The sequence below is a fragment of the Arachis ipaensis genome, chromosome B6 (genome assembly GCF_059453495.1).
Source record: "Arachis ipaensis isolate K30076 ecotype BB chromosome B6, ASM5945349v1, whole genome shotgun sequence".
Taxonomy (NCBI): domain Eukaryota; kingdom Viridiplantae; phylum Streptophyta; class Magnoliopsida; order Fabales; family Fabaceae; genus Arachis; species Arachis ipaensis.
The window spans coordinates 145,512,570-145,526,574 of NC_142441.1; the positions used below are offsets into that span (position 1 = coordinate 145,512,570).

At 35.3% G+C, this 14,005-nt stretch overlaps 1 protein-coding gene and 1 pseudogene across 1 annotated transcript; one reads left to right on the forward strand and one right to left on the reverse strand.

Annotated features, from left to right (window-relative positions):
* Positions 1-300: 300 nt before the first annotated feature.
* On the reverse strand, positions 301-4,049 carry LOC110263599 (wall-associated receptor kinase 2-like). Its single transcript, XM_088490929.1, has 3 exons — positions 3,170-4,049; positions 1,626-1,787; positions 301-1,511 (listed from the first exon to the last, which is right to left on the reverse strand). The coding sequence occupies exons 1-3, from the start codon at positions 4,047-4,049 to the stop codon at positions 301-303; spliced, it is 2,253 nt and encodes a 750-aa protein (XP_088347055.1).
* A 556-nt stretch (positions 4,050-4,605) lies between these two features.
* LOC148563054 (putative arabinosyltransferase ARAD1 pseudogene) lies at positions 4,606-5,253 on the forward strand (annotated as a pseudogene).
* Positions 5,254-14,005: the final 8,752 nt, after the last annotated feature.

The following is a 14,005-nucleotide window of genomic DNA, read 5'->3' on the forward strand; positions in this document are numbered from 1 at the left end:
ATTCTTAATTCTTCTTTTTGTTATATATATTTTTTTGTTTTTTCTCTTTTTGTTTTTTCTAGAGAGAAAAAAATAGAATAAAAAAGATGAATTCAGTTATTAAAGTTTTTATTTTAGAAGCAGCATTTCTATTTTTTAAAAGATAGAACTCTACACAACAAATCTTAAGCATAATTCTAAAAAAGAAAAACAACCACCAACACAATCACAACCAGACAAAACAAATACCATAAAGGTTTTTCACCGTCATCTTCACCCATCAGAATATCACTTTAGTATGTGTGTGGTAAGCTAGCATTATCACCTTCCATCTGCTAAAGCAATTACCCCTTCTTGATCCCTGATGATACTATCATAATTTATATTTTGATGACTACTACTACTGCTATCACCATACTCATATCCTTTCGACGATGATGATATAGGAAGTAAGTGCTGCGTCTCTTCAAAATTTTTGTCTCCATTGTTAACCCACTGATGCTTTGACATTCTCCTTATTCCCTCCAATTCCATTGCCACTTCCTTCATGTTTGGTCTTTCTTCTCCTTTAAGTCTCAAACACTTTGCTGTAATATTAGCAACTTCCACAATCTCTTGCTTGTTTTCTTCATTCAAGATTCCATCTTGAAGAGTTTCAAACAAGCAATTCTCTTCTAGGCAAGATAGAAAGTAGATAGAAATATTTGTTTTCTCTTTCGACTTCCCCAACAAAAGAGGTTTCTTTCCTGTAAGAAGCTCAGCCAGCACAACACCAAAACTATACACATCGCTTTTCTCAGTTAATTGGCTAGTTTGCATGTACTCTGGATCCAAGTAACCAAAAGTTCCTTGCACCATTGTAGCTAGTGCAGTTTGATCCAATGGAACAAATCTAGAAGTTCCAAAGTCAGAGACTTTAGCAGTGTAGTCTTCGTCTAAGAGAATATTAGCACTTTTAACATCTCTGTGGACAATTGGAATGGAAGCAGATGAGTGAAGATATGATAAAGCTCCAGCCGCCTCTGCTGCAATTCTGAGACGATTTTTCCAGTTAAAATGATTTCTCTTCTTTTCATTATGGATGAAATCAAAGAGTGTACCATTGCTTACAAACTCATAGACTAGCAGAGGAACTTCTGTTTCTAAACAACAACCCAAAAGCTTCACCACATTTCTGTGGTTAATTTTAGAGACAACAATCACCTCATTGATGAATTGCATAACTTGGCCAGGATCAACTATTTTGGACTTCTTGATAGCAACAATTGTGTTATTCTCTAGAACTCCTTTGAAAACCGTGCCATAACCTCCCCTGCCAATGATTAACTTCTCGTCATAGTTGTTAGTGGCTTTCTTTAATTTGTCAGCAGTGAAAATTTTAACATGGGATGACTCTTCTCCTTGTTGTACTAAAATATGACCGCCGTTTTGCTCAAAAAACTTTTCCTTCAGTTTGATGAGTTTTTTCTTTTGGTGCGCTAAGTATAGCAAACAAGTCCCTACGAAAATAGCTATGAATCCTGCACTTGTACCTGCATGTAATCTGTTGGATACAATTCTTCAATTTTCTTTTACAAAATAATTTACGTATTTGAATATAAATATCTGACTAAATTTATAAACGTAAACGTGATTAAATTTCTTACCAATGACAATATGTGGAAGGAAATTTTTCTTGTGGCAACCATCTTCCTTGGTACCATTTCCAGATTGCCCCTTAGGACAGAAGCATGTGTAGGATCCATTTGTATTGTGACAATTATGGTCACTTACACATGAATGTTGTCCTGTCTTGCATTCATCAATGTCTGCACATTCAGAGAAAATAAAATGATCAAATTAAACAAAAGCTATGAGACTTTCACAGATTCAAACTAAACATAGAGTTCAAACTTTGTTATTTAGTGAATAATTATCTAATTTCATCCCCCCCCCCTTTTTTTTTGTAATTGAACAATATAATAGTTTAAGAGAAGTATAATACTACATGCACAATAGGAAATAGTATATACAATGAGTTATAGGACGGGTTTTTTTAGAAGTTATGTGCTTGTTGTTTTGTGTAAGATTCTCTATTGTTATTAGTATTAATGGAAATTGTTCAAAGAATAATATTTTTCGGGTAAAAAATGAGATAATTAATAAATAATATTAATTAATTTAAATATATATAAGATAAAAACAAAAAAAGTATTAATTACCTAAATATTTTTTTAACTTGTTGTGTACATTTATTATTCAATTCATGTGTGATTAAGAACTCTTTGTACAATAAATAATTCATTATTGCATATAAAAAATTGTTTAATTTTATTTGTAAGGTCTTTTGTAACAAAAGAAAAACTACTTTTGTAATAATAATAATAATAATATTAAATTTTCAAGTAAAAGAATTGTTAAACATATCAGTTTGAATTAAATATTTTTCTACAATTATATGAGTGTGATATAGTCCAAACTCTAGCTAGATAAGTTGAATAACTTACTAAGAAAAACACATCTTATGTCTTCTTTTAAATTTTGCCTTTCCTCAGTAAATTCAAAACACTCGACCCGTAAAATAATGGGAGCATGAGTGCATTAGGGTTCACATAATTAGTCAAAAATGAAAAATCGGATCACTGTCCTATCAAATGGTCTAAAAGTAATCGTTTAGACTATTAAAGATAGGTCAAAATCAAATTTAAAATATTTTATCTATTTTTTATATCAAAAAGAAAAAAAAATTAGTTTATATACAATCTCATCTGATATAGAAGTGTGAACATAACATTAAATCAAAACAAGTCACGGAACACCAAAAATGATGATGGTATAAAAGACATTTGGGATCAAGTAAGTATTAAAAAAAAAATAGAGCTTGACGACAAAAAAAAAAGTTTTGGTTATTTTAAATATATTCAATATATAAAAATTTTAAAAACTAACATTTACTTTACTTATAATTTTTTTTTATTAGTGTACTTAAAATAATTATTAGCAAGACTTAGAAAAAATTATACATTAAGAATTAAAAATAAAATTGATGATGAACTTAAAATTAATCCGAATAATAAACAATAATTTGTTAACAATGTATAAATATTAAATTAAATAGTCTCTCTCTCTCTCTCATCATCAAGTCTCAAAGTATTATAGCAATCACCAAAATCATTACATAAATAGAGGAAGATAAGTACTTATTAGTTACCTATGCAGCCAAGAGGGTGGTAAGGATTTCCTTCAAAACCTTTATTGCATTGGCATATGTAACCATATCCAGTAGGGACAGAGTCATTACGAGTGGTGTTTCCCTTGCAAGCGTAACTGGTACCTCTTTTCCGAGAAGCTTCACGTGTTTCATCTCCAACACTCCAATCAAACACCACAGGGAATTCCTCAAAAGGCAGGTTTCTCAAGTGTTCCCTGTAAAATGTGTAGTTTTCTTTTTTGACAACAAAAGAATAGCTGCAGTTGTTGAATCTCCAAGTTTGGCTGAAATTGTAAAAGGAAAATGACTTGACAAAGGTCATCCTCATTTTAGGCGGAATATCCACCTGACAACACCCAATCCCAGAACAATGTCCATCCTCAACTTCCATAGAACTGCCATAACATCTTGTTATGCACCCTGTTGAATATGTTGCATTATCGTCGTCTTTGTAGGAGCTGTGAAGATAGCCATAGGTGTCGCAACCCACACTAACGAACTTGTTGTCTTCACTAGAAATGGTGAAAGAAGGAATATCTATGGAAACTCCTCTATAATAATGACCGTCACGACAAATCCTTGAGATAGGAATCGACATGTCAACTTTAGCCTGGGAAATTTTTATGTCTAAGACTTTGATATTTCCCCAGTATAAAGTTGAATTTGGGCATGTCAGCTCAAACGAACTTTGCAAGAAACAGCTTTTATGGGGGACGGATGATGAGTTCCCTATGCCAAATGGATATGGAACTCGGACACCACCACAGTCGCTTCTGCATCCTTCAAGGGTTTGATTATTTCCATCATCTGCTGCAATTGTTGCTAGAAGGACTAGTGCAACAACTATTAAGAGTAGTACTACTGTGGCCTTCAACGTCATGATGACTCACACCACTCACAAGACACAACTAAATATTAGAATTTCAAGTGTCAGTAGCCGTGAGGAGAAAATGGCTATGGCCTATGGGGGCTCTTTCTTCTTTTTATACTTCTCAACAAGGCGGGGTGATCAAATTTGTTATATAAAGTTAATTAAAAAAAAACATATTATATATAGCATATTAGCAAGTTTCTAAGAAAACGCCCCTCGCGTAATTTTCACACAAAAATTGACTTAGTTTTGGGTGTTTGCTATGGTACGATGATAAATTCATACGTACTGATACGTTTAAAATATAGACAAATAACAATAAGACATGTAGAATTTATTTTCCACATCAGCATTTAATTTTTTCTTTTTTAAATATATAATATATCACCACTTTTACTAAAATACTCTTTTAATTAAATAAAAATAAAAAAAATTATTTATTTAATTTTATAAAAAGACTTAAACATCCCTCCTTTATTCCTAAACGCAAATTCTAGCAACCATCTTCTTCGTAATCTTCGTCACTTGTGCACTCTTCAATGCCTTCCCGAACCGCCACACCACCATGCTAGAATCTGAATCCGACGACAACTCCGCCTTTGACATGACAGTAAATTTTGCCTCTGCCAGTCAACCCTGCTCCGACGCCGCCGCCATAACCACTGCAGATTCCTCGTCCTCCGCCATTAAGGTTTACATGTATGACCTTCCCATTCGGTTCACCTACGGTGTCATCACCACCCGATCCGCCTCCCGAGGCGGCGGCACGCCACAGAATCTAACCTCGCTGAGCTACCCAGGACACCAGCACATGGGAGAGTGGTTTCTGTTCCTGGACATGAACCGTCCAGAGTCAGATCGGATAGGGTCACCGGTGACCCGGGTGATGGACCCGGAAGAAGCGGAGCTGGTCTACGTGCCGTTCTTCTCGTCGCTGAGCCAGATGGTGGCGACGAGCCAACAAGGCGATGGGTCGGAGGCGGCATACAGTGACGAGGAGACGCAGAAAGCGCTGGTGGAGTGGCTGGAGGGGGCAGAAGTACTGGCAGAGGAATGGAGGGAGGGACCACGTGTTCACGGCGGCAGACCCCAAGTCGCTGTTGCATGTGTGGATAAGGTGAAGAATAGTGTGCTTCTTGTGGTTGGGTTTGGGAGGTTGAGAGGTTCTCTGGTGAAGGATGTGGTGGTTTCTTATCCTCATAGGATGTGGTGAACGAGAGGGTTTTTGAACCCAGATGAAGAACAATTTTAGTTTTTTGTTTTTTAATATATTTAATACAGATGAAGAACAATTTTAATTTTTTATTTTTTTAATATGTTTTTGTTTTGTTGTTTCAATTATTTGAAATTATAAAATTAGGATTAATTGAATTCTAAAATTTGATTAATTTAAAAGAGTATTTTTGTCTAATCAAATAAAGAAAGGATGTTTAAGTCTTTTTATAAAATTAATTAAATAAATATTTTTTATTTTTATTTAATTAAAAGGGTGTTTTAGTAAAAGTGGTGATATACTATATATTTAAAAAAGAAAAAATTAAATACTGACGTGAAAAATAAATTCCACATGTCTTATTGTTATTTGTCCATATTTTAAACGTATCGATACGTATGAATTTATCATCGTATCGTAGCAATCACCTAGTTTTGTCCTTTACTTGTGACAACTGTCCAATAAATAATTCACACTCTATACGTATATGTATGTGGAGACATTTTAATGAAGATTAACGTAGAGTTAAGGGAAAATGTTTAAATAACTAATAATTTTTTTGATTGATTGTTTACGGTATCTCCAACCCGATAGGTCAAGAACTAATTCGTCGTGGATCAAAGCTCCATTTAAGGGTTTGTCGCTGGCCAATGGAATAACTAATAATTTTGACAATGTTTCTTACCATTAATTTTCAAAGCAATAATCATCCCATGTGTATTCAAAAAGTCAATAATAAAAATTAATTATTCGTATAATGTTGGGACATAAATTCATAGTTCATTGATTTGATGATTATTTTTAAAATTCATATATCATTTTTTTCCCAAAACGATTTCATATACATCAATACGGTTGTGATGCGGACTGCTATACCGCCTATACATGTAATGATGACAACCATATAATTTGAAAGCTTTCGATCCCAAGTCAAGTCAAGTCAATAACTCCCTTCGTAACTTGTAGCATGGGCAATTGTAATATATATGGACATGTTTAATGGTGAAAGATGAAGCTTCTTTGCGAGATCAGAAATTCAGAATGACCAGGTTCTTTCAGGTATATATATGCATAGAAAAATATGTAGTACGGTGGTAGAAAATTAGAGGGGAAGTGTAGGGGTTGAATATTCATTCTTTTTGGTCGAAATTATATTCTTCGCGTTAGAAAGCTTCTCATTTTTGAAGCTATGTTTGTGAATATGACACGAGGATCCTCTCAAACTTTTTTCTCAATTATTATGATAAGATGTAATTTTTTTTATCATATATTTTATATGCAAAAAATATATATATATATACAAAAATATTAAATAATAAAAAATTATACTTGACAAAATAAATAAATAAATAATTGAGAAGATTTATTCTTCTATAAAAAATATTTTCATGGATTTTAGATTATATTTGATTTTAAATATAGAATAAGATATAATACTGAGCATAATATACAAAGGACAACAATATAAAAATTAGCATTTTATATTTTATTTGGTGATCAATTAAATATAAGAAATAATAAATTATAAAAGTTTAATTTACTCTATTTTTTCATACAAGAAATTTAAAAAAATATATAATGATAAAAAAAATATAATTATATGATAGAAATAGTAAAACTAAAAAAATTAGAACTTTTGTTAGTGTTTCTATATCCTTATAAAAAAAATATAAAATACACTAATTTAATATTTTTTGATATAATATCTATACTCATATTTCATTTATCAAATATAATTTTATATCTTATATACTTCAAAAAAATTAGAATGATCTTATCTATTAAATTTAAATTTAAAAAGTTAGAAAAAAAGGTGACAATAAATAAAAAAGGAAAATATTTCATGTATGGAATAAATAAGAATTTCTCTTTCATAGCTTATAAATGTAATAGTGATACACACATTTTTTTAGAAAATTTCTCTCATCTAATAAAAATTGTCACTTCCTTTATGTTTGGTCTTTTTTCCCCTCTAAGTCTCAAACACCTTGCTGTAACATTAATCAGTAACTTCCATAATTTTCTGCTTGTTTTTTTCATTCAAGCTAAGATTCTAACTTGAAGAGTTTCAAACAAGCACTCATCTTTCAGGTAAGATAGAAAGTAGATAGCAAGAATTACTTTCTCTTCTGACTTCACAAATGAAAAAAAAACTTTTATTTTAATAAAAAGTTCTGTCAGCACAACACCAAAGCTATACGCATATCACTTTTTTCAGTTAGTTGACTAATCTGCATGTACTCTGAATTCAAGTAACCAATAGTTCTGATCCTTACACCATTGTAACTAATGCAACTTGATGATCCACTGGAAAAAAATCTTAAAACTCTAAAATTAGAGATTTTGGCAGTGTAATCTTCGTCTAAGAGAATGTTAGCACTTTTAAAATTGTTGTAGACAATTGAAATGGAAGCAACTGAGTGAAGATATAATAAAGTTTCTGCCACTTTTGTTGCGATTCTAAGTGAGTGAAGATATAACAAAGTGGTATCTAGAGCTCTGGTTGTTTATTTCTGTGCTGATTAAAAGGAGGAAAATACTCATGGAACGAATATGGTTAAATTGAATTTCCAAAATTATTCAATTTGGAAGACCCTCATGGAAGACATGTTGTATAGCAAGGACTTGTATGATCCTGTGGACGGGGATAAGTCCAAAGGTACCAAATCCGATGCTGAATGGAAGAAGTTGAATCGGAAGGCAGTTGCTTTGATTAGGCAATGGCTTGATCTTAGTGTGTATCCATATGTTGACACCGAAATGAATGCCGAGAAGATGTAAAAGAAATTGAAAGAGTTATATGAGAGGAAGAATGTGCAAAATAAAGCATTCTTAATTAGGAACCTTGTCAATATGAAGTATATTGAAGGTAAATCAATGCCGGAGCACTTGAGCATTTTTCAGGAGACGGTAAACCAACTGACAAATAATGAAATCACTTTGAATGATGAGTTGCAAGCCTTGTTGTTGTTGAGCTCTTTGCCTGATAGTTGGGAAGTTCTGGTTGTGACACTAACTAACTCAACTCCAAAAGGAAAGTTGACATTAGCAATGGTTAAAGAAAGCATGTTGAATGAAGAAGGTAGAAGAAGAGAGCGAGGTTTGACTAATGCCTCTTCCCAGTCAAAAGCACTTGTTTCAGAGTCACGGGGGAGAAGTCAAAGTAGAAAATCTTACAGTTCCGACAAGTCAGAGAATCGAAGCAAGTCAAGAGGAAAGTACAAGCCGGGGCATATCAAGAGGTATTGTAGGTTCTTGAAAAGAGAACAATCAAGGGGAAGAAACAAAGACAAAGGTAAAGATAGTGATAAAGAAACTGCTGCTATTATTTATAAAGATGTTCTTATCACATATGATAAAAATTATGTGAATCTTGTCTGTGATGATTCCACTTGGATTATGAATTCTGGTGCCTCATGTCATGTCACTCCGAAACGTAAATTTTTCACTTCTTATACTGCTGGAAATTTTGGCAAGATTAAATTGGGAGACAAAGGAGTGTGTGATATCATTGGTATAGGTGATATGTGGCTTGAAACCAACATGGGATGCAAGTTACAGTTGAAGAACGTTAGGCATAAGCCAGATATACAATTCAATCTCATTTCAGTGAAGGCATTGGATCAAGAGGGGTATTGCACTTCCTTTGCTAGTAAAAAATGCAAGATTACCAAAGAGGCTCTCATTGTTGCTAGAGAAGATAATAGTCTCACTACTCTTTACCGGTTGCAAGCAAAGTTGTGCAAAGAAGAGGTGAGTGTAGCTGATGATTCCTCTTTTGATTTGTGGCATATACGTCTTGGTCACTTGAGCGAGAAAGGACTAAGTGTCTTAGCCAAGAAGCACTCACTTCCTGTGAAAGGTACAACTTTAAATACTTGTACTCATTGTTTCGTTGGAAATCATGCTAGAGTATCATTTCATAGTTCTGGACCTCATAGGAGATCACATGTTCTAGATTTAGTTCACACTGATGTTTGCACTATAGATGCTAAGACACTAGGTAGTGCATCGTATTTGTTACTTTTATTGATGATTATTCTCGAAAAGTGTGGAATTTTGTTTTGAAATATAAAGACCAGGTACTCTGTATCTTCAAACACTTTCATGCAAGTGTTAAAAGAGAAACAGGAAGGAAATTGAAATGTGTTCGAGCAAACAATGGTGGTGAATACAGGGGTCTGTTTGAAGAGTATTGTAAAGGACATGGGATCAAGATTGAGAAGACAGTTCCTAAGACTCCTCAACATAATGGAGTTGCAGAGAGAATAAATCGCACTATCAATGATAAAGTCAGGTGTATGAGCTCTCATGCAAAGTTGCCTAAGTCCTTTTGGGGTGAAGCGATGAGGATTGCAGTAGATCTGATCAACCTTTCTCTTTCAGTTCCACTAAATGGTGATGTTCCAGAGAAAGTTTGAAGAGGGAAAGATGTCTCCTATAGTCACTTGCGAGTGTTCTGCTACAAGGCTTTTGTTCACATTCCAAGAGATGAAAGGTCTAAACTTGATGGAAAGTCAAAGCAGTGTATCTTCATGGGTTATGATCATGAAGACTTTGGTTACAGATTATGGGATCTGGTGAGCAAGAAGATAATTAGAAGCCGAGATGCGATTTTTCTTGAAGACCAAACTATTGAAGACTTGGAGAAGACAGATAAGCCAATAATAACTGTTAGACGTTCTGCTGTTGATGAACCTGGTCCCTCCACTAGACCTCCTATTGATGGGGGAGATGTACAAGTTGATAATGATGATGATGATTTGCATGATGAACCTACACCTCAACCTGAGGTGCCAGATGTTGAAGTTCTACCTGAACCACCAGTTGAGCCTGAATTGAGAAGATCTACTAGAGAGCGTCATCCTTCTCAGAAATACTCTCCTCATGAGTATGTGATGAACACTAAGACTGGGGAGCCAGAGAGCTACCAAGAAGCTATGTCTGATGAGCATAAGGAAGATTGGTTGAAGGCCATACAAGAAGAAATAAATTCCTTACATGAGAATCATACGTTTGAATTGGTGATGCTACCTAAGGGTAAGAGAGCATTCAAGAATAAATGGGTGTTCAAATTGAAACGAATGAAAATGTCTCACGGCCAAGGTACAAAGCTCGATTGGTTGTGAAAGGCTTTGAGCAAAAGAAAGGTGTTGATTTTGAGGAGATTTTCTCTCCAGTTGTGAAGATGTCCTCTATTCGAGTTGTGCTTGGATTGGCGGCTAGCTTGAATTTAGAGGTTGAGCAGCTTAATGTGAAGAGTGCATTCCTTCACGATGACATAGATAAAGAAATTTATATAGAGCAACCAGAGGGTTTCGAAGTTAAAGGAAAGGAGCACTTTGTATGCAAGTTGAAGAAGAGCTTATATGGGTTGAAGCAAGTACCAAGGCAGTAGTACACGAAGTTTGATTCCTTCATGGAAGGTCATGGGTATAGTAAGACTTCTTCTAATCATTGTGTGTATGTTAAGAAATTCTCTAATGGTGATTTTATAATTCTCTTGCTTTATGTTGATGACATGTTAATTGTTGGTCATGACACTAAGAAGATTGAAAGTCTTAAGAAAGACTTGAATAGATTCTTTGCTATGAAGGATTTGGGTCCTGCAAAGAAAATCCTTGGCATGAGTATCACTCGTGACAAGAAGAATGAAAAACTGTGGTCGTCGCAGCAGAAGTACATTGAGAAGGTTTTAGAGAGGTTTAGCAAGAGTAATTCCAAACTTGTTAGTACTCCACTTGCTAGTCATTTCAAGCTGAATTCGCAGCAATATCCTACAAGTAAGAAAGAGAAAGCAGAAATGAAGAAGATTCCATATGCATCTGTAGTTGGCAGTTTGATGTATGTTATGGTTTGCACCAGGCCGGATATTGCTCATGCCGTTGGAGTTATTAGTCGGTTTCTCTCTAATCCTGGCAAAGAACACTGGCAAGCGGTGAAGTGGATTCTCAGATACGTTAATGGTACTTCTAGAGTTTGTTTATGTTTTAGGAGTGGCCAACCTGTGTTGGATGGTTACACAGATACAGATACGGCTGGGGATCTTGATTCAAGGAAGTCTACTTCTGGTTATCTGATGACTTTTGCAGTGGAAGCTATGTCGTGGAAATCTCGACTTCTGAAATGTGTTACTTTGTCTACTACAGAGGTAGAATACATTGCTGTTATTGAAGCTTCTAAGGAACTCTTGTGGATGAAGAAGTTTCTACAAGAGTTAGGCATCAATCAAGAGAAGTTTGTATTATTTTGTGACAGTTAGAGTGCTATCCATCTCAGCAAGAATTCGACGTTTCATTCCAGATCGAAGCACATAGAGGTGAGGTATCATTGGATACGTCAAGCGCTTGAGATGAAGTCATATGCACTTGAGAAGATCCATACTGATGATAATGGTTCAGATATGATGACTAAGAGTTTACCTGCAGTGAAGTTTGATTCCTGCAAAGAGAGGGCGGGCTTGGTGGAGTAGTCTATCCCCACTTGAGTTGGTGAGGGGGAGATTTGTTGGTGGGTCCCCAACTAAGTGGGACCCACACATATTAAAAACAAAAAAAAATAAATGAAGAAAGCATCAAAAGCCATGGTGAAAGGGAGAGAGAGTTAGAGACTCTCACTTTTGAAAGGAAAAGGAAAAAAAAAAACAAAGAGCATCGGCGACGAAGGGAGAAGAAGAATTTAGGGGAAAAGAGCAAGCCTTTTTTATCCGATTGAATTGGTAAACTTGCTCCATTTCTTATGAAATTTTAGTATGTTATTCCTGGTGTAGAGATGAATATTAGGATATAACTTTCTAGTTGTATTGCCTTCTCTTTTACCTGATTTGAGATACCCACTTTGTGGAGGGTTTATGTTGATTCCATCAGTTTGATAATGTATTTTGTTGATTGTTGAGATACTGGTACACGAAATCATGATCGCACACTTTTCACACAACTCCGTGCAGCTGACCAGCAAGTGCACTGGGTCGTCCAAGTAATACCTTACGTGAGTAAGGGTCGATCCCACGGAGATTGTTGGCTTGAAGCAAGCTATGGTCATCTTGTAAATCTCAGTCAGGCGGATTCAATTGGTTATGGAGAATTGATAATTAAAAGATAAACAAAACATAAAATAGGATAGAGATACTTATGCAATTCATTGGTAGGAATTTCAGATAAGCGTATGGAGATGCTTTGTTCTTTCTGAACCTCTGCTTTCCTATTGCCTTCATCCAATCATTCATACTCCTTTCCATGGCAAGCTGTATGTTGAGGGATCACCGTTGTCAATGGCTACCGTCCGTCCTCTCAGTGAAAATGGTCCAAAATGTGCTGTCACCACACGACTAATCATCTGTCGATTCTCACTCATGTCGGAATAGGATCCATTGATCCTTTTGCGTCTGTCACTATGCCCAACACTCGTGAGTTTGAAGCTCGTCACAGTCATCCCATCCCAAATCCTACTCAGAATACCACAGACAAGGTTTAGACGTTCCAGATCTCAAGAATGCTGCCAATTGATTCTAGCTTATACCACGAAGACTCTAATATCTCGGACTCGGTCCCCTGTATTAGATATCCAAGAGATATGCATTCAAGCTTGTTTTCATGTAGAACGGAGGTGGTTGTCAAGCACGCGTTCATAGGTGAGAATGGTGATGAGTGTCACTTGATCATCACATTCATCATGTTCTTGGGTGCGAATGAATATCTTAGAACAAGAATAAGCTTGAATTGAATAGAAAAACAGTAGTACTTTACATTGATTCATGAGGAACAACAGAGCTCCACACCTTAATCTATGGTGTGTAGAAACTCCACCGTTGAAAATCCATAAGTGATAATGGTGTTCATTGGCTTCGGCCCCAGAGGAGGAACCAGAATAACTAAGACGAAAATACAATAGTAAAAGGTCCTATTTATAATGAACTAGTAGCCTAGGGTTTACAGAAATGAGTAAATGATGTAGAAATCCACTTCCGGACCCACTTGGTGTGTGCTTGGGCTGAGCATTAAAGCTTTCACGTGTATAGGCTTCTCTTGGAGTTAAACGCCAGTTCTGGTGCCAGTTTGGGCGTTTAACTCCAGCGTTTGTGAACGCCAGAAAAGGGTCTCTGACCGGCGTTTTGACGCCAATTTGGGCCATCAAATCTCGGGCAAAGTATGGACTATTATATATTTCTGGAAAGCCCAAGATGTCTACTTTCCAACGCAATTGAGAGCGCGCCAATTGGACTTCTGTATCTCGAGAAAATTCATTTCGAGTGCAGGAGGGTCAGAATCCAACAGCATCTGCAGTCCTTTTTCAGCCTCTGAATCAGATTTTTGCTCAGGTCCCTCAATTTCAGCCAGAAAATACCTGAAATCACAGAAAAACACACAAACTCATAGTAAAGTCCAGAAATGTGATTTTTATTTAAAAACTAATAAAAATATAATAAAAAGTAACTAAAACATACTAGAAACTACCTAAAAACAGTGCCAAAAAGCGTATAAATTATCCGCTCATCAGATACCCTAGTGCTACTAGGAAGACTTATTGTGTACCCATTATTCTAATAGTGGAAGATTTTACTAGACTAGGTTTCGTGGAATTTTTGTCCCTCTTTTGGGAGTTTTTTCACGTTAAAATTCTGGTGTTTGATTATTTAATTTCTGCCATTATATTTGCTACTTGGAGTATCTTTGGTATTGCCTATTTAATTGCACAGGTTGTGCGAAAATTATTTTTGGTGCTTCTGCTGTTAGACAGCTTCTTGTAGGGGTGC